The sequence below is a fragment of the Caretta caretta genome, chromosome 2 (genome assembly GCF_965140235.1).
Source record: "Caretta caretta isolate rCarCar2 chromosome 2, rCarCar1.hap1, whole genome shotgun sequence".
NCBI classification, from domain to species: domain Eukaryota; kingdom Metazoa; phylum Chordata; order Testudines; family Cheloniidae; genus Caretta; species Caretta caretta.
Window position 1 is genome coordinate 153,508,915 of NC_134207.1, and position 23,694 is coordinate 153,532,608.

Below are 23,694 nucleotides of genomic sequence, written 5' to 3' on the forward strand. Positions count from 1 at the left end.
ATTGCCACGAGAAATGCCACTTTCCAAGAGAGGTAAAGCAGAGAACAAGTTCTAGAGGTTTGAAAGGGGGCCCCATGAGCCTTGAGAGGACCAGGTTAAGGTCCCATTGGGGGACCAGTTGTCACACCTGGGGGTACAATCTGTCTAGCCCTTTAAGGAAGCATCCAAGCATGGGGTTAGCAAATACCGACCGCCCTGCTGCACCCGGGTGGAAAGTGGAAATAGCTGCCAGGTGCACCTTGATTGACGAGACTGCCAGCCCTTGCTGCATTATGTAGAGTAAGTAGTCCAGTACAAAGGGGATTGAGGACTGCAGCGGAGGGGTGCCATTCTGTGCAGACCAAACAGAGAACCTTTTTCACTTGGCTAGATAAGTGGCAAGAGTGGAAGGTTTTCTACAGCCAAGGAGAACCTTCCAAACCGAACTGGAGCACTGAAGCGCTAACGTGGGTTTAACCATGGATTTTCCATGTGGTGAGGTGGAAAGACTCTAGGTTGGGGTGCTGAAGGAAGCCACAGTGCTTCGTGATGAGATCTGGAATCATGGGCAAGGTCATGGGCATGTCCACCCAGAGGCTCAACAGCATGGAGAACCAGTGTTGGCGGGCCACGCCAGCACTATGAGAATCAGTGAAGCCTTGTCCTGCTGGAGCTTGAGGAGGACCTTGTGGATGAGACGGAACGGCGGGAATACATACAACAGGCGCCCCACCCACGAGAGGAGAAAAGCATCCACCATTGAGCCAGGGCTGTGATTCAGGAAGGAGCAGAACTGCTAGCACTTCCTGTTGCCTTGTGCTGCGAACATGTTGTGATGTTGCATTCTATATGATTTTATGAAAATATGCTAATGAGTGTGAATATAATGTAACTGGAATATGCTTCATGCAAAAGATCTCTTGTAAGGTATCATTACAAAGCTTATAATCTACTGAGTGTGGCCATCCTATTTGTATAAGTGTATCACTCTTGTATCTGAAACTAGAAATATGAAATATAACTTTGAGGGGTTTCAGAGTAGCAGCTGTGTTAGTCTGTATTGGCAAAAAGAAAAGGAGTACTTGTGGCACCTTAGAGACTAACAAATTTATTTGAGCATAAGCTTTCGTGAGCTATAGCTCACTTCTTCGGATGCATTCAGTGGAAAATACAGTGGGCTTATTGTAATTATGCGAAGTGTGGGCCATTAATGGTAGTTTGGAATCTTGATGGCTCCCATTAACTAGAACAATTGACTGTAGATGGCTCTGTTTACTTGCAAGTCTTCCTGTATACCCGTGTGCTGGAAAGTGAGTAATGAAGTCTTACAGTGACATGTGATTATGTCACCTGAACTGGAATCCATCTTTAACCTGGTGCTTTTCCATTTAGGAGGGGTAGGAACCCAGAAAGGGACAAAGGATTCCCACCTTGTGCAAAAGATATATAACGGGGTGGAACAAAACAAACGGGAAGCAGTCATGAGGAATCCCCTAGCTAGCACCTGAGCTGAAACAAAGACTGTACCAGGGAAAGGATTGTGCCCAGACTAGGAAGGCGTCCAGTCTGCGATAAAAGCTTATTGAAACATTTCTGAGGGTGAGATTTTATCTGTATTCAGTTTTCTTATTGTATTAGGCTTAGACTTGTGTGTTTTGTTTTATTTTGCTTGGTAATTCACTTTGTGCTGTCTGTTATTACTTGGAACCACTTAAATCCTACTTTTTGTGTTTAATAAAATCACTTTTTACTTATTAATTAACCCACAGTATGCATCAATAGCAGAAGGGGGGGCAAACAGCTGTGCATATCTCTCTATCAGTGTTATAGAGGGCGAACAATTTATGAGTTTACCTTGTATAAGCTTTATACAGGGTAAAATGGATTTACTTGGGGGTTTGGACTCCATTGGGAGCTGCATACCTGAGTGTTGGAGACAGGAGCACTTCTTAAGCTGTTTTCAGTTAAGTCTGCAGCGTGTGGGGGACATTGTTCAGACCTGGGTCTGTGTTTATAGCAGGCTCAAACCAGGCAAGGCACTGAAGTCCCAAGCTGCCAGGAAAAACAGGCTCAGAGGTAGTCTCAGCACATCAGTTGGCAGTCTCAAGGGGGTTTCTGTGATCCAACCTGTCACACAAGTCTCCCTGGGGAGATCCCCACCTCAGGAAGATATTGCTGACGACATCCAGTTGGAGAAACCATTTGTGGCCATGGAAAGATCTGCTGAGGTGATCAGCCAGTTTGTTTTGTACACCTGGCAGATACAATGCCTCCAACAGTACCGAGAGGGCAATGCAAGTCCCACAACCTGAGGGCTTCCTGGCACAGAGGAGAGGTGCGAGCACCCCGTTTGTTCATATAGAACATCGCTGTGGTGTTGTGTGTCCACACATATACACATTTTGCCCTGAAGATGGGCCTGAAACGTCTGGCAAGCTAGATGCCACACACGTATCTCCCTGACATTGATGTGTAGCTATGGTTCCACTTGGGACCATAGGCCTTGAGTTCTGAGGTTCCCCAGGTGCGCTCCCCACCCTAGCACTGACGCATCTGTGACAAGCGACAGCGACTGCTGTGGTTTGGAAAAAGGTACTCCCACAAAGACTGTCTGTGGATCGAGCCACCACCAGAGGGACTTGAGAGCCCGAGGAGAAAGCATGACCAGAATGTCCAAGTGATCCCAATTTGGTCTGTACGCTTGCGCCAGCCATGCCTGGAGGGGATGGAGGCACAGCCTTCCATACTGCACCACATAAGTGTATGCTGCCATATACCCGAGTAATTTTTGGCAGTTTCTGGCTGTCATGGCGGGGAACCAGTGGAGAGCTCCTATGATGGCGTTCATGGCTAGAAAACGAGACTTGGGCAGGAACACCCTGGCCTGGGTGTCCAGGAGGGCCCCGATGAATTCTATTCTTGGAGTGGGAGCCAGAGTTGACTTCACCATGTTAAGGATGAGACCGAGACTGAGGAACGTCGTCTGTACCAGGTTCACGTGTTCCTCCACCTGGGCTCGGGACTGGCCCTGGATGAGCCAGTCATCTAGGTATTGGAAGACTTGCACCGGACACTTTCAAAGGAAGGCCGCCACGACTGCCATATACGTGGAGAATGCCCGAGGCACCGCTGATAGGACCGTGAACTGATAATTATGTACTGTGAACCACAAACCACAGAAACCATCTGTGGGAAGGGATTATAGAGATGTGGAAGTATGCATCCTTCAAGTCGAGGGCAGCATACCAGTCCCCCAGATCCAGAAAGGAAATAGAAGAGGCCAGGGAGACCATACGGAACTTCAATTTCTTCACAAATTTGTTGAGGTTTTGCAGATCTAAAAAGGGCCTGAGCCTGCCTTTGGCCTTGGGGATTAAGCAGTAAGGGAAGTAGAATCCCCTGCCCCTGAACTCCAGAGGAACCTCCTCTACCGCCCCCAGCTGTAGGAACGTTTGCACCTCCTACACTAGAATTTGCTTGTGAGAAGGGTCCCTCAAGAGGGATTGGGGGGGATAGGGGGGAAGGGAACAGAATTAGAGAGAATACCCAACTCTACCAACAGCCTGAGGTTATTTGAGCCCAGGCATGGTAAAAATGGGATAGATGGTTCACAAAGGGAGGGGAAGGATCTGGATATCAAACTGGTGCTCCATCCTCAGGCGCACCTTCAAAAGTTTGGCTTTCAGCCCTAGGGCTACTTAGCTGAGCCCAGCCCGTGGCTGGAGGAGGACTGAGATGTGCGCCTCCTATTACTTCTGCCCAGCTTCCTACTGCACTCCTGTCTAGGAGGGGCAGGGCAAAATTGTTGGGTGGCCTGGGGCTTAAATGCATTTCTTTGCAGGGCTGGTGTGTGCAGCCCCAAAGACTTGAGGGTCGCCTGCAAGTCCTTAAGGCTATGCAGCCTTGAGTCTGTCTGTTCGGCAACGAGGCCGGAGTACTCGAAGGGAGGGTCCTGAATTATGTTCTGGACCTCATGTGGGAGCCATGAGACCTGTAGCCAAGAGCTGCGTCTCATAGCTATGGCAGGGCACATAGTGAAGTGGCTGAGTCAGCTGAACCCAGGGCGGCCTGAAGAGAGGGAGCACACATACCTACTTGGAATGGACATGAGCAACACATCTCAAAGAGCAACAATTATGAAAGGTAGGTAACTGTTTTTAATTTTTAGGTCAAAATAACTCCTAACCAAGATTAACTCTTTCCCCCCCCCCCATACCCCAAAGGCTCAGCAAATGAAAGCGAGTGGAGCACATGATTGATGTGACTTTAAAAACAGTTAAAATATACACTGTATATATTTGTGGAACTTATCAGTTCAGGAAAAGATCTTTATATATTCCCTTCTACCTTAGATGTCCTTGCAACCACCTTTCCCTCCTCCAGAATCACTCCAAACTCTGAGCGGGAGTCAGCTGGGAGCAATTCCTGGAATTTGGCCAGAGAGCTCTAGGAATTATAAGCATAGGGGCTCAGGACCACTTGCTGATTCCCTGTGCAAAGCTGGCGCTCCCCCAGTGGAGTAAACTTTCTGACTGAAGAGGTCCAGCTTCTTAGCGTCCTTGGATTTGGAGGTGGGTGAAGAGGTGCTCGTACCCCATAGAAGGCACCAAGTATTTGCACTCTACTCCCTTGGCTATCAGCAGCATAGAGGCGGGCATGTGCCACAGTGCCTAGGTAGCATTCTGTATGGTTTTGATGAGGGGCAGAGCCACCCTTGAGGGGCCAGAATATCCACCATGGGATCGGTATTCTCAGAGACCTCCTTTGACTGCAAGTTCAGCTTCTGGGCCACCCTTCTGAGCAGGTCTTGATAGGCCCTGGTGTCCATAGCGAGCAGAGTGGTGAAGGTGCCTGCTACTGCCTCATCCAGGGAGGACGAGGATGATGCCCTCGGAGGCATGGGGTCCTCTTGCCCCTCCGGCTCGCGGAGGTCCCCTACGCCACTTGAGAGGTGCAGGAAATGGCAGTAGCACCTGGTGCCACGGCTGCTTCGGTGCCGGTGCTGACGTCCTCATCAGCCTGGGCTTGTGCATCCCTACCCCAGAGAGGCTCCTGGGCTACAGACATGGCCGATGGAGGGATTCATGCCGTCACCACCACCGACAGGGACCTGGAACCCAGACTCTGGACTTGGCGGTAGGCCCATGGTGTCCAGAAAGGCCACTGCATTGGTCCCAGCCACAGAGGAGACCAGGCACCAGCTGCCCTTTGTCTTGCCTAGGGCAGTGTGAAGAGCAGTGCCGACTCCACCTAGAAGCATAGGAATCAGTCTCCGAGAAGTCCGAATCTGACCAGGGCAGTGCAGATCGAGACGGTGCCGGGGATCGGTGCCACATCATAATGGGCTTGCCCCTATGCGGGATCAATGTCAGTGTCCAATGATGTTGCTCGTGCTGGAGCCTGAGCCAGCACCAGTGCATCTGCTGGTGGAGCAGGGAACCAAGCCATCATGGCAATCAACTCTTTGGCTACCTCAAATGTGTCTGGTGTGGAGGGAGCATCCAAGTCCTCCTCCAAATCTTCCCGCACCGGGGAGTCCACTGTGGCCAGACTCAACAGACCTCCCTGAGAGGCCGGAGTAGACGGCACCGGTCTAGGCGGCCCCAAGACTGGGTGTCCCAACGTGGGACTCACCCCACTGGTGCCTGCCTGCTCTGCTGCGCGAGCAGGGGAGTGCCCTGTCAGCTCTCTTTTTCTTGTGCCACACTAGCGACTGCAAGCAGTGCCTCGTACTACAGCTGGTCCTCAGTGCTGGGGAATGGTGGTGCCGTGGCGCACCGAAGCACTTAGCCAGATGCTACTGGGAGCGGTTGGGGTTGAAGAGCTGACTCCATTAGTAAGAGCTTTAAGTGAAAGTCCTGCTCCTTCTTAGTTCTGGGCTTAAAACCCCTGCAGATTTTACACCTGTAGGACTGGTGTCCTTCTCTGAGACTCTTTAGATATGAATCGTGTGGGTCTCCCTTTGGCATGGGCTTCAGGCAGGACCTGCATGGCTTGAAGCCCTGAGACTGGGCATGCCCTGGTCCCCAGGGGGGGTGGGAAGAACCTCCAACTAAAAGTTAACTAACTACTACACTTATCACTAACTATAACTTTCAAATTATTTACAGGGAGAAAAGGAGAGTCCACTAGGGAATCGCTTGCTAATGCAAGAGAGGAGCTGCTCCAATGACCGTCACTGGCAGTGAGAAGGAACTGAAGAGGCAGCGGGTCGGCAGGACCTATATACACGGCCATGAAGGCACCACTCCAGGAAGCTCCACAGCCAACCCAACGGTACCACTAAGGAAAACCCCTGCGATGACTGGGCATGCAGCACACACACACCTACTTGGAATCGACATAAGCAATCACATGAAGAATTACTTTGCCCTCATGTCTTACAAGATCAGAAGTTTTAGTGAAAACTCTTGATGAGGTGATTGTGACCAGGAAACAAGTCTTAAGAGCAGATTCCAACTAGGAAAAACAGGCCTAACTGTGATCTATCAGAGTTGGATAAGCCTGTAGTGGATAAATGATGTTTAACACAGGTGTGAGATGTGATGACAGGAGGTATTAGGCCCAATTCGAGGCTGTTTTATGAGAAACAGGGTTGGTTGGTTTGGCTGGAAGTCTCCTGGAGGCTACTGAAGCCAATCCGGGAGATTTTAGTCCTGTGTCACAGCAGGGCTAAGGCAGGTTCCCTACCTGCCCTGGCTCCACGCCACTCCTGGAAGCAGCAACATGTCTGGCAGCGGCTCCTAGGCAGAGGTGCAGCCAGGGGATCTGCCCCTGCCCCGACTCCACAGCTCCCATTGACTGGGAATGGGGAACCACGGCCAATGGGAGCTGCGGGGATGGTGCCTGCAGGCAGGGGCAGAGCGGAGAGCGGCCTGGTTGCCCCAGAGCATAGGGGCCGATGCCAGACACGTTGCTGCTTTCGGGAGCTGCCTGAGGTAAGCACCGCCCAGCTGGAGCCTGCACCCCGAGCCCCTTCCTGCATCCCAACCCCCTGTCCCAGCCCCCTCCCACACCCAAACACCCTCCCAGAGCCCTCATTCTGCACCCAAACACCCTCCCAGAGCCCACACACTGAACCTCCTCCTACACCCCAACCCTCTACCCCAGCCCCCTCCCAGAGTTCACATTCCCTCCTGCACCCCAACGCCCTGCCACAGGCTTAGCCTGGAGCCACCTCCCAGACTCCAAACCCCTCAACCCCACGCCCCAGCCCAGAGCCCACACCCCCTCCCGCACCCCAACCCCCTGCCCCAGCCCGGTGAAAGTGAGTGAGGGTGAGGGAGAGTGAGTGGGTCGGGGCCTCAGAGAAGGGGCGGCGCAGGGGTGGGACCTTGGGCCAGAGCAAGGGTGTTTGGGTTTGTGCGATTAGACAGTTGGTAACCCTAATGAGAAATCCAGAACAGCTGGAATGCCTAGATTCTTTGGACTGATATTTTTACATTGACATCCCTAGACGAATTTTGTCCGAACTCTTGTGTAGGCTGAGAGATTAGACGGCCAGTGTGAGGCTAACAGTTTTACTGTAAAGTACAACCCTATCTGATTTAATCTGTGCTGCTCAATAGCCTAGCTGTAAGATTCAGTTAACCTGGATTGGTATGTAGGAGCAGCCTCTGTGAGAGAGATCTCTAGCCCACTGGAGAGAGATAACAAAAGCCTCTGATAGCTCCACTAGGTCACGGTATTATAGCAGTCTTGACCAACTTGGAGCGAAAAGAATGACCTCTTCCTTTCTAAGTCTTTTTAGCCCCACTTCCTTTGGGAGATGCCTAGACCTTTGTTAGGTAGAGAATCTACAGATCCCTGATCTGCTTCCCTGATGAAGGGCTTCACCTTAGTGTTTTGAATGAAGGGAATTTGATACACTTGGGGGTGGCCTAACTTGGATATCAGCTGGAAAATTTCTTGGTTCAGGAATCATTCTATATTTTATACACTGATAGCTTCAATATATAGTTTTTTGGTTTTGTTTTTCAGTGCTTGGAGTGATTGGAAAATGCAAATAAGTTTCTGCAATGATCCAACGTTAAGAGGTCTTTTACAGAAACTGTGGCTCTGGAGGAAACTAAAATGTCTGTCCTGCATTTCATGTTTTCCAACCTGAAAATTTTGTGGCCAGGCACCAACTCTGGCTTAAGCTTTGGACAATGGATAATAACTAGGGCTGTCAAGCAATTAAAAAAATTAATCATGCAATTAATCACACTGTCAACCAATAATAGAATACCATTTATTTAAATATTTTTGGATATTTTCTACATTTTCAATATATTGATTTCAATTACAACACAGAATACAAAGCATAAAGTGCTCACTTTATTTTTATTACGAATATTTGCACTGTAAAAAACAAAAGAAATAGTATATTTCAATTTGCCTAATACACGTACTGTAGTGCAATCTATTTATAATGAAAGTTGAACTTACAAAGGTAGACTTATGTACAAAAAATAACTGCATTCAAAAATCAAACACCGTAAAACTTTAGAATCTCCAAGTCCATTCAGTCCTACTTCAGCCAATCACTCAGACAAACAAGTTTGGTTACAATTTGCAGAGAGATAATGCTGCTCACATCTTGTTTACAATGTCACCTGAAAGCAAGAAGAGGCGTTCACTTGGCACTGTTGTAGCTGGCATCGCAAGATATTTATGTGCCAAATGTGCTAAAGATTCGTATGTCCCTTCATGCTTCAGCCACCATTCCAGAATACACGCATCCATGCTGATGACGGGTTCTGCTCGATAACGATCCAAAGCAGAGCGAACTGACGCATGTTCATTTTCATCATCTGAGTCAGATGCCACCAGCAGAAGGTTGATTTTCTTTTTTGGTGGTTTGGGTTCTGTAGTTTCTACATTGATCGGAGTGTTGCTCTTTTAAGACATCTGAAAGGATTCTCAACACCTTGTCCCTCTCAGATTTTGGAACGCGCTTCAGATTCTTAAAACTTGGGTGGAGTGCTGTATCTATCCTTAGAAATCTCACATTGGTACCTTCTTTGCGTTTTGTCAAATCTGCTGTGAAAGTATTTTTAAAACAAACGTGCTGGGTCATCATCCGAGACTACTATAACATGAAATATATGGCAGAATGCAGGTAAAAGAGAACAGGAGACATACAATTCTCCCCCAAGGAGTTCAGTCACAAATTTAATTAACGCATTATTTTTTTAACGAGCATTATCAGCATGGAAGCATGTCCTCTGGAATGGTTGCCGAAGCATGAAGGGGCATATGAATGTTTAGTACATCTGGCACATAAATAACTTGCAACGCCAGCTACAAAAGTGCCATGCAAATGCCTGTTCTCACTTCCAGGTGACATTGTAAATAAGCAGCAGTCAGCAGTATCTCCCATAAATGTAAACAAACTTGTTTGTCTTAGCAATTGGCTGAACAAGAAGTAAGACTGAGTAGACTTGTAAGCTTTAAATTTTACATTGTTTTGTTTTTGAGTGCAGTTATGTAACAACAATAAAAATCTACATTTGTAAGTTACACTTTCAAGATAAAGAGATTGCACTATAGTACTTGTATGAGGTGAACTGAAAAATACTATCTTTTGTTTATCATTTTTACAGTGCAAATATTTGTAATAAAAATAATAATGTAAAGTGAGCACTGTACACTTTATATTCTGTGTTGTAATTGAAATTAATATATTTTAAAATGTAGAAAAACATCCAAAAATATTTAATAAATTTCAATTGGTTACTGTTTAACAAAGCGATTAATCACGATTAATTTTTTTAATCGCAGTTAATTTGTTTTTATTTAATTGCATGAGTTAACTGCAATTAATCGACAGCCCTAATAATAACTGGAATCAAATCTTGTGTATTTCAAATTTCTTAGGCGGAATCTTTTCAGAGAGAAACTTGATTAAGATAGTGGCTAACAACATAGGTAAGCTAAAGCAGTCCTAGGATTTTGCTGGATTGTGAAGTGAATGCAAGTCCTCTTATGAGGGCAGAAGCTCCTGTTGTTCCTGTCCACAACAAAAGTACCACTTGAGGGATGACTCCTTTCAGTCAGGGATAAGACCCAGCCTGGAACATCAGAAAGCAGCACAGATCAGGAAAGGTTCAAAGCCCTCCCTGCAGTTCAAACAGCTGGTAGGACTACAACTCGGCCTGCTCCAATAAGAAATATGGGGGAGGCAGAAATGGCAGGATCTCTCATTCTCGAACACTTGGTTCCAATTAACCTAAGGCAGGTGAGTATAGGAGAGCGCAGCATGGATCCTATCTGGAACTTTTACCCTCTTCATCCCTTTTCCAAACTCAGGGGACAAGGACCATTCTGAAAAAGATCTCACACCTCAGAACTATGGCCAATAGAATCTGTCCCCTCAAGACTTGATTATAGCTCTACTCTATATTCTCCATAGTAAGGAAAGGATCAGGAGGCATCTAGGCCTTTCTAGACCTAAAAAAAAAACAGAGTATTTGGTTTGAGGGGAGAAAGAGGATGGCCAAGTCCATGAGCTACCTCAAAAGTTTGCAGGAAGATAGGCAGAAAAGGTCTCAGACTGCATGAGAGGCCAGGGTCCAGAATGAAGTACCTCCTCTTTATTTTTATTTTAACAATGATCTGTTTAAGGAGCTCATCACCATATTATCAGTGTGCCTTACAAATGTCACTCGCTATTCCTGACAATTCCCCCTTAGGAAAGAAAGTATGATTATCTTGGTTTATTACACATGGGGAGCTGGGCCACCAATATATTAAGTGGCCTGCAAAAAGGTCACACAGGAAGTCTGTACCACATGCAGGAATAGAATAGTCTTCTTAAGACGCAATTCAGTGCTTTAGCCACAAGGCCAGTTCCATCTCCTGCTTGCCAGAATACTGAACACACTCCTACCAGACTCAAATTTGGCCTCAAAGTTCCACATTTTCATAACACCCAGACTAAGCTTCTGCAATTCTCTGCGTCTACAAATGAAGCCCCATGCCATGAGAAAGATCCAGCTTGTTAAAAAAAAAAAATCCCACAAACTCTGCAACACGAGTCACTAGACACACACCACGTTGTTATGTTACCCTCTGCAGTGGCTCTCCATTAAACACAGACTGCAGATATAGGTCTCAGTCCTGATTTTCAAAGCCCTTCATGGAATTGGTCCTAGTCACTTGAGACTCCCTCCACAATTATAACAATTATTTACTGCAATAATGAACTAGCTGGTCATAGAGGGAGATTAGTGACTGCAGAAGATAAACATTCCTAGGAGCTGTATCAGGACTACAGACCTCACTTGCCAGATGAAATAAGAATGGCCACTAATCCCACCATATTCACAGCTAAATGCAAACCCCATCTCTTTGCCCAAGCATTCCCATATCAGCACCTTCATTCTCATACATCAGTATTAAAAATTCCTAAGCCTGTCTTTGATGGCAGGGAAAGGAGAGATTATTGTTGTCATTTTTACATTCGGGAGGACACTCAAATAGGTTGGGCACCAATAAAGAAGCCTACACATAGATAGATAAATGCTCAGCACCTAACAATAGTTCCAGGTGATCTTAAACGTTAATCAGTTGTATGGTAGCAGACTTAGTCAAATCATCGAACATACACTTTTAAGACAAGTAATGGTGTAAATTTACAATCAATTCTGGAGTGCCTTCACCACTATCCACAATAGTCTTACCCTGAAAGACAGCTTTATTGGACAAACCCAAAGCAGGTACAGTCGCACCTTCTGGAAGGTCAACAGCATCCTGGGTAAAAAATAGTAAACATATTTTCATGCAGAAGTTAGTATACTTTATGGGTACTTTAAAATCAAGGGGCAGATGTCACTAGAGGGAAGTAAAGATGTGTCACATTGTAGAAGAAGCCTCTGAATCATCCAGAATTCCTCAGGGAAGTGTATGCTTGAGCAGTTGCACTGCCAGGCTTTGAAAGCCATGCCGTGCTTCAGCCCCTCCTCTGAAACTACATATGGTGAACTTTGCTCAGTTCTCTAGATTTGATGTGAAGCATGCATCTTTAATCATTTTAGTACAGGTATTCTGAGGTAACATCACTTATTCAATGAGAGAGAGAGAGAGAGCGCGCGCGCGCGCTTTTATAAAGTGAATACTTAACTCAAAGAATACAGTTTCCAGGAAGACAAGACATGGGAACTAGGTGTTTTGAGGTCTGGGTACAAGGAACGATTTTTCGGGGGAGAAAGGAGGTGAGAGTATATATCTGGGATTTTCAAGACGACTTTGGGTGCCTAAGGGGCAGCTTTGCTTTGGGCACATGGCAGGATAGGGAGAGAAAAGGTCCTGTTAGCTGAGTGGCAGTTTGCATCAGCTATATTTCAAAGGAAGGGAAGTCCTGGGAGAAAGCCAAAGCTAGAAGTGGGAAGTCAGGTTGGAGGACTTTTCGGGGGGTGGGAAGACAGGGACATGAGAGATCAGTACCTGCTGGTGCGTATATTCATACTCAGCACCTCTGTGCAAATTCACTGAGACAAAAGTATTTTCCAGGATTGGGTTAACAGATTTGGTGGAAACACCTTACCTGATAAACAATATTTAATTATATCATAAAACTACATCAGAAACCCAGAATACAAATAACAGTCTCTAAGGTTTAAAGTTTTTTCAGGAAAAAGTATGAATTTAAAGCAATACAGTTGTTCTGGGTATAACCCCAGGTGGACACTTATTTTGGTATAAAAGTGCCTTATGTCACAAGGATGGGGTTTAAGCTAAATCAAAAAAGCCAGTTTTATACCAGAATAAGTGTGTCCAAACAGAGGGTTATTCTGATAAAACTATATCATAGATGTATTGTACATAGTTACAATCTAACTGGTAAAACTTTCCTGTGCGGACAAGGCCTGTAAAGAGTTCTGGACTACTATAGGTCACAAACAGAGTACAAAGGGAGAATGGTATGGAAAATCAAACAGAGCATGTGTCTGCATCATATAGTACAATATATTATTTTGTATAGCTTCATTAACACAAATGATCACAAATGCTATTTAGCGTTAAAGACATAAATAGTGAGAAATAATATGAGTAGCCATGGGAGAACATTTTTTTTCAGCGGATATTTAATATATGAAAACGCTAAAATGTTTGGACACAAGAAGATTATTCCAGCTGGTGGTAGCTGCAGCAGAGCGAGCTCATGAGCCTGCAGTGCAGAGAATGTGTTATGGCACGGAAAGGCAGCCAGTGTGAGATGAGCAGGTAGAGAGCAGGAAGGATTGAACCTGAGAGACAAGATCTTTTAAGATTAAGCAAGTTAGTAAGAGAAGAGAATGGATTTGATTTGGATCACAGGGAAGCCAGGAAAGCTATTTCAGGATGGAAATGCTGTGGTCATGTCTCTTTCTATGGATAAGGAAGCAAAGCTATAGCCTGGAAAACTGGGACATAAAGACCTCAGAAGACAGTTTGAAGACAAGACAAGACAAGGTAAGACAAAGAGACATTGATGAGTATGTATACAACATTTATATACAGTATCTAATGCAGTAGCTTCTGGAAGCCTTGGATTGTTTCAGAACATACCATTAAAGAACAAATAATACCACACAACAGTAACTACATCTAGATAATGCTATTATGCCCTTACATTCTTGAGAACCTATTAACAGGATTTGTTCTTAATTGTTTAAGAGTAGCTCACACATGCTGACCTTTAGTACATACCCACACACTTTAGAACCCTCAGCAACCTTCCTTCTATCCAGCCAATTTGATAAAACGATAGAGAAGGTACATGTGATCTAACTACACACAAACCTGACTGAACAGACTGGAAAGAGAGAAATATCTAAGGGCTGTGGTTTCAGGATTTTTTTAAATAATTTTGACATTTTATAAATTTTAATCTCAATAGTTATGCCGTAGTGATGATTCTCTGTCTCCTAAAGGAGCCATTTTATCAAACACTTGTTTGTTTGTTTCAATACTTACACCGGAACACAGTTTCTCCATTGAAATACCACTGATGTTACTGAAGTTTTCCACAAAATTCTTGGGGGCAGTAAAGACTCGAAGCACCTTTTCATCTGCTCCAGAAACAAACTGAAATCGGCCAGTCATTGCTAGACAATGCATGTCATATCCATGTACTTGAGGCCTTGCAATTTCATGCCAAGTTACCTAAATAAAAAGCAACCACAGTTGTCAAATTATCAGTTGTCTAAATTCAACAACAGATAACTTAAATTACCATCTTCAAATTAAGCTATTTCAAATACTGCTTTAAGGTTAAGTTAATCTTCTGCTGATACTCCTTAAAAAAACACACTATCAGTTCACCATGCAAGGGCTAAAATACTTAAGTTTACTATTCTTCAGCTGAACAACTCTCTCAAACCCAGACCATTAGGGTCCCAATCCTGCAAAAACTCATGCACAAGCTTAACTTCACTATTGTGAGTAGGACTACTCACGGTAGTAAAGTTGCAGGGTCAGGCCTAGGTTAGTTAGGAGGGGTGAGAGGAGGATCATGTGTTACATTATCCCTCTCAAAGCATTAAGCTTTGAAAAAAGATTCAAGACAATGGGGAAAAAAGTTTAATTTAGGTAAGCATACATAAAATTAAGGTGAATTAGCTATACAGTAGAACCTCAGAGTTATAAACACTTCGGCAATGGAGATTATTCGTAACTCTGAAACATTCCTAAATCTGAACAGAACACTATGGTTGTTCTTTCAAAAGTTTACAACTGAACATTGACTTAATACAGCTTTGAACCTTTATTATGCAGAAGAAAAATGCTGCTTTTAATCATCTTAATTTAAATAAAACAAGCACAGAAACAATTTCCTTACCTTGTCCAAACCTTTTTTTTTAATACTTTCCATTTATATTTTTAGTAGTTTATGTTTAACACACTACTGTACTGTATCTGCTTTTTTCCCCCCCCTTGGGTCTCTGCTGCTGCCTGATTGTGTACTTCTGGTTCCAAACGAGGTGTGAGGTTGACCGGTCAATTCGTAACTGGTGTTCATAACTGTGAGGTTCTGCTTTATGTAATATTTAACAGGATACAGTTTATTTGTGCTGTTTATCTTTGTACCTCACTTTTTAAAAATTTACCCTTATTTAATTTAAAAAAGGAAAAGAGTACCTCAAACAGGTTGTGACACACATCTCCTTGGCAAAGGATCCCCTGTTCTTTGCAAACAACTCTTACCTCAGACCGGACAAACTCACTACACCAAACAAATTGAGAAGTCAAAAAAAAAACAACCATGTTTGGCTTGAACAAGAACAACAACAAGTTATTAACCTTTCATTACTGCTGTTTTTCGACACACGTTGTACATGTGCATTCTGCTCTTGGTTTGCATGCATAGAGACCGGAAATGTTTCCCTCAGCCAACTCTGAGCCCCTCTCAGTTCTTTCTTTCCGGAAACTCTAATGTAGAAGAGTAGGAAGGCAGCTCGTGGAATGGACATGTGCACCACATCTTGAGAAACAACAGATATGGAAGTTTAGTGTTTTTTTGTTCTTCAAGTGACTGCACATGTGCATTCCACTCTTGGCAACTCCCAAGCAGTAAAACAGGTGAAGGGATCAGAGTTCACATACACACTGACTGTAGCACAGTTCGACCAAATTTGGCATCAACTCTAGAATAATAGGTGATGGCATAATAGGAGGAGAAAGTGTGCACTCATGACCAGGTTGCTGCTTCACAAATGTCCGGTACAGGGATCTGAGCTAGTAATTCCATTGAGGACGCATGCAATCTTGTGGAGTGAGCAGTCAGCTTGTCAGGTAGTCTGCCAGGTCATAACAAGCATGGATAAAAGAAGTTATCCAAAATAAAATTCTCTGTGAAAAGACTGGATGACCTTTCATTCTATCCACTATAGCCAAGAACAGTTGGGTGGACAGCTGAAATGGTTTGGTCCCACCTATGTAGAATGCCAGTGCTTGTCTAACAAGTATAACCGTTGCTAAAGAGAATGTTGCTAAAGGCTCAAATGGTGGTCTCGTAAGTTTAGTCAAAACCAAGTTCAAGTCCTAAGGGGGAACTGGCTCCCTTATTGGAGGGTAAGATCTTTCCAGACCTTTAAGGAATCTACTTGTCATGTCATTAGAAAAAACAGAACAGTTATCCACACAAGGATGGAAAGCTGATATTGCTGTGTAAGCAGGTTTGGGTGTCTCTCCCCTTCTGACAGGGTGAGAGGCTACACCCCCTCCCCGCTTCTCAAGCGGGCACGGCTCACAGCTAGTGAGTCCACCTGGTGATTAGTCCAATTAGCAGTTAGTCCTTCTGCCAAATCCCTCAGTCAGGGCAGTGAGCACATAGCAGACCTGGCCGACAATCAGCCCAGGCTTTAATTAGTCTTTCCGCCCCAGCCCCTCAATCAGGGCAGTTCACAGTTTATACCTCAGGCTGAGTCCGTGCCATACAGCCGAGCAGTTCAGGGTGGGGAATTAGCTCCCAGCTGGGAGTGACAGCACCTGGTGACCTAGCTCTGGTGGGCACCAGACCAATTCAGGCCTCCTGGCCTATTAGTGGGGAGGTGGCCCCCCTTCACAGGTGGGGTGCCCAGGGTAGGGGGACACAGGCCCTCCCACTCCACTGTGTCCCAGCCCAGCACCCTATTAGTGGTGGTGTATTGCGCCACTAGGTCAGTGAGGATCTGCCCGCAACACGCTGGCCAGTTCACAGTAACTCCACAGCTGAACCCTATTTGGCATCCCTGGGCTTCTTCCTGCCCTCCCCAGTTTGGGGTACCTGGGTTCCAGGATCATCCTCGGTCTCCCCCAGGTAAACAGCCAATGGCAGTCCCGGCAGTTTGTCGGCGTTGCTGGTCTCTGGCAATTCAGGTAACTCCTCTGGACATGGTAAATCTGGCACTTCTTCCACCGCCCCGGCTGGTGTATCTCATAGTTGACAGGCCCAACTTGGCGAAGGACTTCATAGGGGCCTTGCCACCAGGCTAATAGCTTGGACTCCTCTCCGGGAGTAATACCAGGACCCGATCCCCAGGTTCGAAGGTTCAGTCTCAGGCTCCTCGGTTGTAGGCTTGGGCTTGGGCTCCCTGGGCAGCCTGCAGGTTCTCCTTGGCTAGGTTACTGACCCGTCTCAGGTTCTCATGCAATAGAATCACGTATTTCAGGAGTCCCTGGGTTGGCAAGGGGCTCTGTTCCCAGGTCTCCCTCATGAGGTCCAGCAGCCCCTGCGGCTGGTGTCCATACAGTAACTCGAACGGGGAGAACTGCGTGGAAGCTTGTGGTACCTCTCGAATTGCCAATAGCAATGGTGGAAGGAGTTGGTCCCATTGACGCAACTCTTCCGGGGGAAATTTTCACATCATCCCCTTTAGCATTTAATTGAATCGTTCCATGAGGCCATTGGTTTGAGGATGGTAAATTGAGGTTTGCAACTTCCGGATCCCTAACAGGAGACAAACTTCACGGAGCAGCTGAGAAGTGAAGTTCGTTCCCTGATCAGTTAGTATTTACTTTGGTAAGCCTACCCGAGCAAAGATTTTCAGAAGTTCTGCCACGATAATCCAGGCAGTGATGGACCTCATGGGGATGGCCTCGGGGAAGCAAGCGGCATAGTCTATGACGACTAGGATGTACCGAAATCCTGCACTGCTCCTTGCAAGGGGCCCAATTAGATCCACAGCAATCCTTTCAGAAGGGGTCCCCACCACCGGCATGGGCACCAGGGGTGCTTTCGGGACTCTGGATGATGCAGCCTGCTGGCACTCAGGGCAGGATGCATGAAGTTCTTGGCATCCTGGTGTACTCCAAGCCAGTAAAATCTGAGTAGTATCTGAGCCAGGGTTTTCTCTTGGCCCAGATGGCCTACAGCGGGGATATCATGGGCCATCCTCAACACGGTCTGGCGCTGACAGTGTGGTACCACCAATTGGGAGCAGGGTTCACGAGTATGAGGGTCCTGGTAAACCCGGTAGAGACGCTCGCCCTTAAGTTCAAACCGGGGCCACTGAGTCGCATGCTGAGGGTCTATAGTGACACCGTCGACACATGCCACCTAGTCATAGGTCCAGCTTAAGGTGAGGTCCTCTTTCTGGTCTCGACAGAAGTCCCCCTATGCCCCAGAGGAGTCCCTTGCCCTCGGGTGCCACTCAGGGTTCATCTGAAGGGTTGGTCGGCCCTTCCTCTGGTGGGTCTAGAGGGTCCCCAGGGGGTTGCCCTTCCTCGTCATCCTCGAGCAGGTCTCCCTCCAACCCCAGCTTCTCCGGCCCAGTCTGGAGGGATGCTGTCTGCAGGACCTGGCTGAACTCCAGCCAATCTCTCCCGAGGATGACGGGATAGGGGAGGTTCGGTGCAACTTCGACTGTCATTTGTCGGGTTACTCCCTCAATTGTGAGGATGAGTTGAGCACTGGGGTACACCTTCACATCCCCGTGTACACAGCGGACTGATCAGCTGGGAAGGGGCTTTCCCGCACCATCGTTAGGCTGCACCCCGAATCCAGAAGGGCCTCCACCTGTCTTCCCCCCAGACTAGCTGGGACGATCACTTTAAGGCTGGAATATTGGCAGGCCCGGGCATCCCTGGCATCGACCTCGCCAAAAGAACAGTCCATGACGGGACACTGCCTCTGGAGGTGCCCTAACTGGCCACACCTGAAGCAGGGGCCAATCGCAGCGGGATCCAGTCAGTCCTCCGACTTCAGCAGATGATCCGGGCTCTCTATCAGAGAAGTCCTTCACCTGCTGTCATGGCTCATCAGAGGGCTGGGGGGCCTTGGAGCCAAACCCAAGGTGCCTCCACCACGTCGGCTGTTTTTGCGGCCTGGGGCAGGCGAGGTATCGCCAGAGACCCAGAGTTCTTTCCCCCATTCGGAAGGGGGGTCCGCCCCAGGCCCAGTGGACCAGGGTTCACCGGGGTCTCAGCCACTAAGAAGTCCTCCATGAGCCCAACTGCAGCCTTCGGGGGGAGGCTGGTGCCACAGGACCCACGCCCTCCCTCAGGGCGGGAGAATGTGGGTAAATTGTTTCACTATCACCTGTTCAGCCAGTTCGAGGGTCGTGTGTCACTCCGGTTGGAGTCAGCACCAGCAGGCATCCTTAAGCTCCTAGGCGATGACGCAGGGTCATGCCCCCAGCGGATAAGTCTTCCCCCAAAATTTACGCCAAAAGATTTTGGGTGTTACATCCAGAGTGTCCAAGATTGCAGTCTTCACTGTCTGGTAGTCTTGGGCCTCCTCATTAGGAAGGCCATGGTAGGAGGCCTGGGCAGCCCCCATCAAATATGGGGCTAGGAGCGTGGCCCATTGTTCTGGCACAGTTGGTACTAGGACAGGGTCAGTATCGTGTGCTGCTGCAGAGGTGGAAGAAGCTCCTTCTGGCTCCAGACTCCATGGCACCTTCCCAGATGCCAGAGTCAACGGTTCCATCTTCTGCAGAGGAGTGCTTAGACTTGGACCACACTCTCGTCTTAAGCCCTTGCCTAGCAGACATGGGTGCCTGGGACCTTCCTCTTTTGGCTGTCTGCTTCTTATGCCTCTTTTAGGCATTGAGGATGGTGAATGGTGCTGAGACTCAGGCACAGAGTGAGGTGCAATCCTTACTGATGCCAATGCACTCAATGTCAAGTCCATTAACCTGGTTCAGATTGAGGTCTCAAGGCAGCCTCCATGAGTAAAAACTTTAGCCTGGCTTCATGATCTTTCTTTGTGAGAGGCTTAAAGTGCCTGAAAATTTGGCAAGGCTCCCCAGTATGAGCCTCCCTGAGGAACTTTAAGCAACTTGAGTGCAAGTTGCTCATGGGCATAGCTTTATTGCAGGAAACACAGGACCTGAAGCCTGGTGAGAGAGGCATCCCTTGGCACCGGGAACCGACCAAAATCTTCAGGTGGAGTAAACACCTAACTAACTATAATAAACTCTAATAACCTTAATTAAAGTAAACTATTTACAATAAAATACAAGCAAACACAGTCCACTGGGAGTATCTGCAAAAGGACGAAGGGCAGTTCCAGCAACCATCACAGGCAGTGAGGAGGAGCTGAGGGAGCGTGGGGTCGGCTGGGCCTTTTACACCAGCTCCAGCAGCGGGCACTAGAGTTGTCCCCAACAGGTACCACTGAGGGAAACATTTCCGGCAACCGTGCACAGGACGTGTCATAAATATAAAGGGAAGGGCAACAACCTCCCTGGATACAGTACTATAAAATCCCTCCTGGCCAGAGGCACAAAATCCTTTTACCTGTGAAGGGTTAAGAAGCTCAGGTAACCTGACCAGCACCTGACTAAAAGGACCAACAAAAGGACAAGATACTTTCAAATCTGGGGGGGCGGAGAGGGAGAAGCGGGGAGGGGGACGGTTTTGGTCTATCTGTTCTGTGTGCTTGCCGGACACAGATCAAGGAAGCAAGCAATGCAACTCCACTAGAATTAGTAAGTACTAGCAAGGGAATGCGTTACCTTATTTCTGTTTTGGCTTGTGATTTTCTCAGTGCTGAGAGGAAGGTGTATTCCTGGTTTTCTTTTTGTAACTTTAAAGTTTGTCCCAGAGGGAAATCCTCTGTGTTTTGGAATCTGATTGCCCTGTAAGATTATCTTCCATTCTAATTTTACAGAGGTGCTTCTTTTACCCTTTTTCTTTATAATAAAGTTCTGTTTCTTTTAGAATCTGATAGGGGTTTTTTTCAGTGTCCTAAAAAAAACCCAAGGTTGGTCTGTGTTCATCTTGTTTATTCTCAAGCCACCCCAGGAAAGGGGCTGCGGGGGCTTGTGGGGATATTAGGGGGGAGTAGGAACTCCAAGTGGTCCTTTCCCTGCGTTTGTCTAAATCACTTGGTGGTGGCAGCATTACCTAATCCAAGGTACAAGGGAGAGACCTCACCTGGAATACTGTGTGCAGTTCTGGTCTCCCACGTTTAAGAAGGATGAATTCAAACTGGAACAGGTACAGAGAAGGGCTACTAGGATGATCTGAGGAATGGAAAACTTGTCTTATGAAAGGAGACTCAAAGAGCTTGGCTTGTTTAGCCTAACTAAAAGAAGGTTGAGGGGAGATATGATTGCTCTCTATAAATATATCAGAGGGATAAATATCGGAGAGGGAGAGAAATTATTTAAGCTCAGTACCAGTGTGGACACAAGAACAAATGGATATAAACTGGCCACCAGGAAGTTTAGACTTGAAATTAGACGAAGGTTTCTAACCATCAGAGCAGTGAAGTTTTGGAATAACCTTCCAAGGGAAGCAGTGGGGGCAAAAGATCTATCTGGCTTTAAAATTAAACTCAATAAGTTTATGGAGGACATGGTATGATGGGATAACATGGTTTTGGTAATTAAATATTCATGGTAAATAGGACCAATGGCCTGTGATGGGATATTAGATGGGGTGGGATCTGAGTTACCCAGGAAAGAATTTTCTGTAGTATCTGGCTGGTGAATCTTGCCCACATGCTCAGGGTTTAGCTGATGGCCATATTTGGGGTTGGGAAGGAATTTTCCTCCAGGGCAGATTGGAAGAGGCCCTGGAGGTTTTTCGCCTTCCTCTGTAGCATGAGGCAGGGGCCACTTGCTGGAGGATTCTCTGCTCCTTGAAGTCTTTAAACCACGATTTGAGGACTTCAATAGCTCAGACATAGGCGAGAGGTTTTTTGCAGGAGTGGGTGGGTGAAGTTCTGTGGCCTGCGTTGTGCAGGAGGTCAGACTAGATGATCATAATGGTCCCTTCTGACCTTAGTATCTATGAATTTGTGCCTTGGGGAGTTTTTAACTTAAGCTGGTAGAAATAAGCTTAGGGGGTCTCTCATGCAGGTCCCCACGTCTGTACCCTAGAGTTCAGAGTGGGGAGGGAACCCTGACAGGGCGCATGCACACCAAGAGTGGAATGTGCATGTGCAATCACTGGAAGAACAATTTGATTTCAAGTTTTAATTTTTTAAAATAAAATTGAAGGAAATTTCAAAACAAAGTCATTTCAAATAAAAAAATCAAAATATTTCTTTTTCAAAAATGGCAAAACAAAATGTATTCTTTGTTAAACAAAAACAAAACAAAAAACCACAATTGTTGTTTTGCCCCAACATGAACATTTTGGCAAAACAAACCTAAGTTTTCAAAATATTTTATTGGTGCTGAATCTACATTTGTCACTGGAAAAAGTTTCAGCTGAAAAAGGTTGCCTCGCTCTAGGTAGTATGCACCCAACAAACCTCCCTTCCATTTTTTTCCTGTGTTTCAGCCTCTAAAAAGGAGTCTAGGTGTCATTATTTACAGAATGTGTTACAAGTCCTATTTTTCCCCTCTTCTGTCTACATCACAATGTTTTCATTGTAGGTTTATTTTTATCTTAAATTGACAATACTTTGTATTAAGTGGCATGTAATGGTGTATGTTCAGACTGATGCTCATTATTGCTCACTTGAAAACCATGCACATTTGGAAATAAAGAAAGATGAAGAGGAGGTCAACTGAGGCAATAAAAGAACATCAATAGCATAATCTACTATTTTAGCAAAATTTCTTTTTTTCGGTAGTTAGACCCTATGTATATGTTGGGGGGTGGGCGGGATTTCAAAACCCTGGGGTTGACAGAAATGTTTTCATTAAAAACATTTTTTTTAATTAAAAATTCTCTTGCACAATACTGTAATACTTGGAGTGCAAATGCAAATACTGCAAGTGCAAGAGAAATAGAAAGTGACAGTGAAAACTTACTAGACTTAAATGAAACTGACTAGTCCAGTTTTATTGGTCACATGAAATAAAAGGCAAAAAAGTACACTGATAATACAAATATTGAAAAGTACGCTAGATTTTGAAAGAGTATTTCAATTTAAATAATTTGTTTAACACAATAAAGGAATTTTTTTCTTAAAATGAAAAAAAGTTTTTTAACCAAATTCCCTTTCATAGAAGTCATTTGTTCCAAAGCTTTCATCCTTTGCCACTGCACATATCTGACACCTTACTTTGCAGAACATATAGTGTTCTTTGGGTTAATGACTACCAGGATCCTATTTTTATTATTTGTTACTATTAATATTATGGTAACGCCCAGAAGTCACAATCAGGATGAGGCTCCTATCTAGACGCTATACAAACATATACAAAGACATGGTACCTATCCTGAAGAGCTTACAAGGTGGGAAAAATCTGCATAAGTTTCATGTATCCTAAGAGTTTTCCATTACAAACAAATGGGAAGTTTGAAAGAGCTTGCTAAATCCCAAGATCTCTTTTCAGTGAAAACAGATAGTTTTTTGAACTCTTACAAAAAGAGGATATGACATAAAAAGTTAATTTTAAGTCCTTCTCCACTCCTTACTAACTTATCTTTTCATTTGTTTTCCTCTACACTATTCTGTACTAATTTTGCAATGATTTGTTCAATAATTTCTTCCAAAAAATAGAGTGCAAGTCTGGATGTCAAATTATAACTGATGATTAATTTTGTATTGCATTCACAGGTCAGAAGATAAATAAAGGTAAACAGAGATTACTGAAAAGGTGACCAAGGATCTTACTGAAATGGAGGATTAAAGAGTTAATAAAACAGAGGTTCATAGTAAAAGCAACTAACAGCTGTGATTAAAAAACATTTGGATGCCAATTTTTCCGTGGACATCTGAAGAATACCAGTTTTATTTTTTGCATTTTGCTCAACTGTTAATTCACCAACAGATGTCACTATCCTATACATTACATATCCTATACTAATATTTAAGCTGCTTTAGAGCCTCTATATTAAAAATACAGTAAAATATACTTGTGG

General features: G+C 45.5%; 1 protein-coding gene across 2 annotated transcripts in view; it reads right to left on the reverse strand.

Moving 5' to 3' along the window:
• The window catches only part of ELP2 (elongator acetyltransferase complex subunit 2), a 231,655-nt gene that overhangs the window by 28,831 nt on the left and 179,130 nt on the right, over positions 1 to 23,694 (reverse strand). For both annotated transcript variants that reach the window (XM_048839455.2, XM_048839454.2), the window contains exons 13-14: positions 13,921 to 14,109; positions 11,646 to 11,715 (exon numbers count right to left, since the gene is read on the reverse strand). In XM_048839455.2, the coding sequence (XP_048695412.2) occupies positions 11,646 to 11,715; positions 13,921 to 14,109 (259 nt within the window). The remainder of the gene's footprint in view (positions 1 to 11,645; positions 11,716 to 13,920; positions 14,110 to 23,694) is intronic.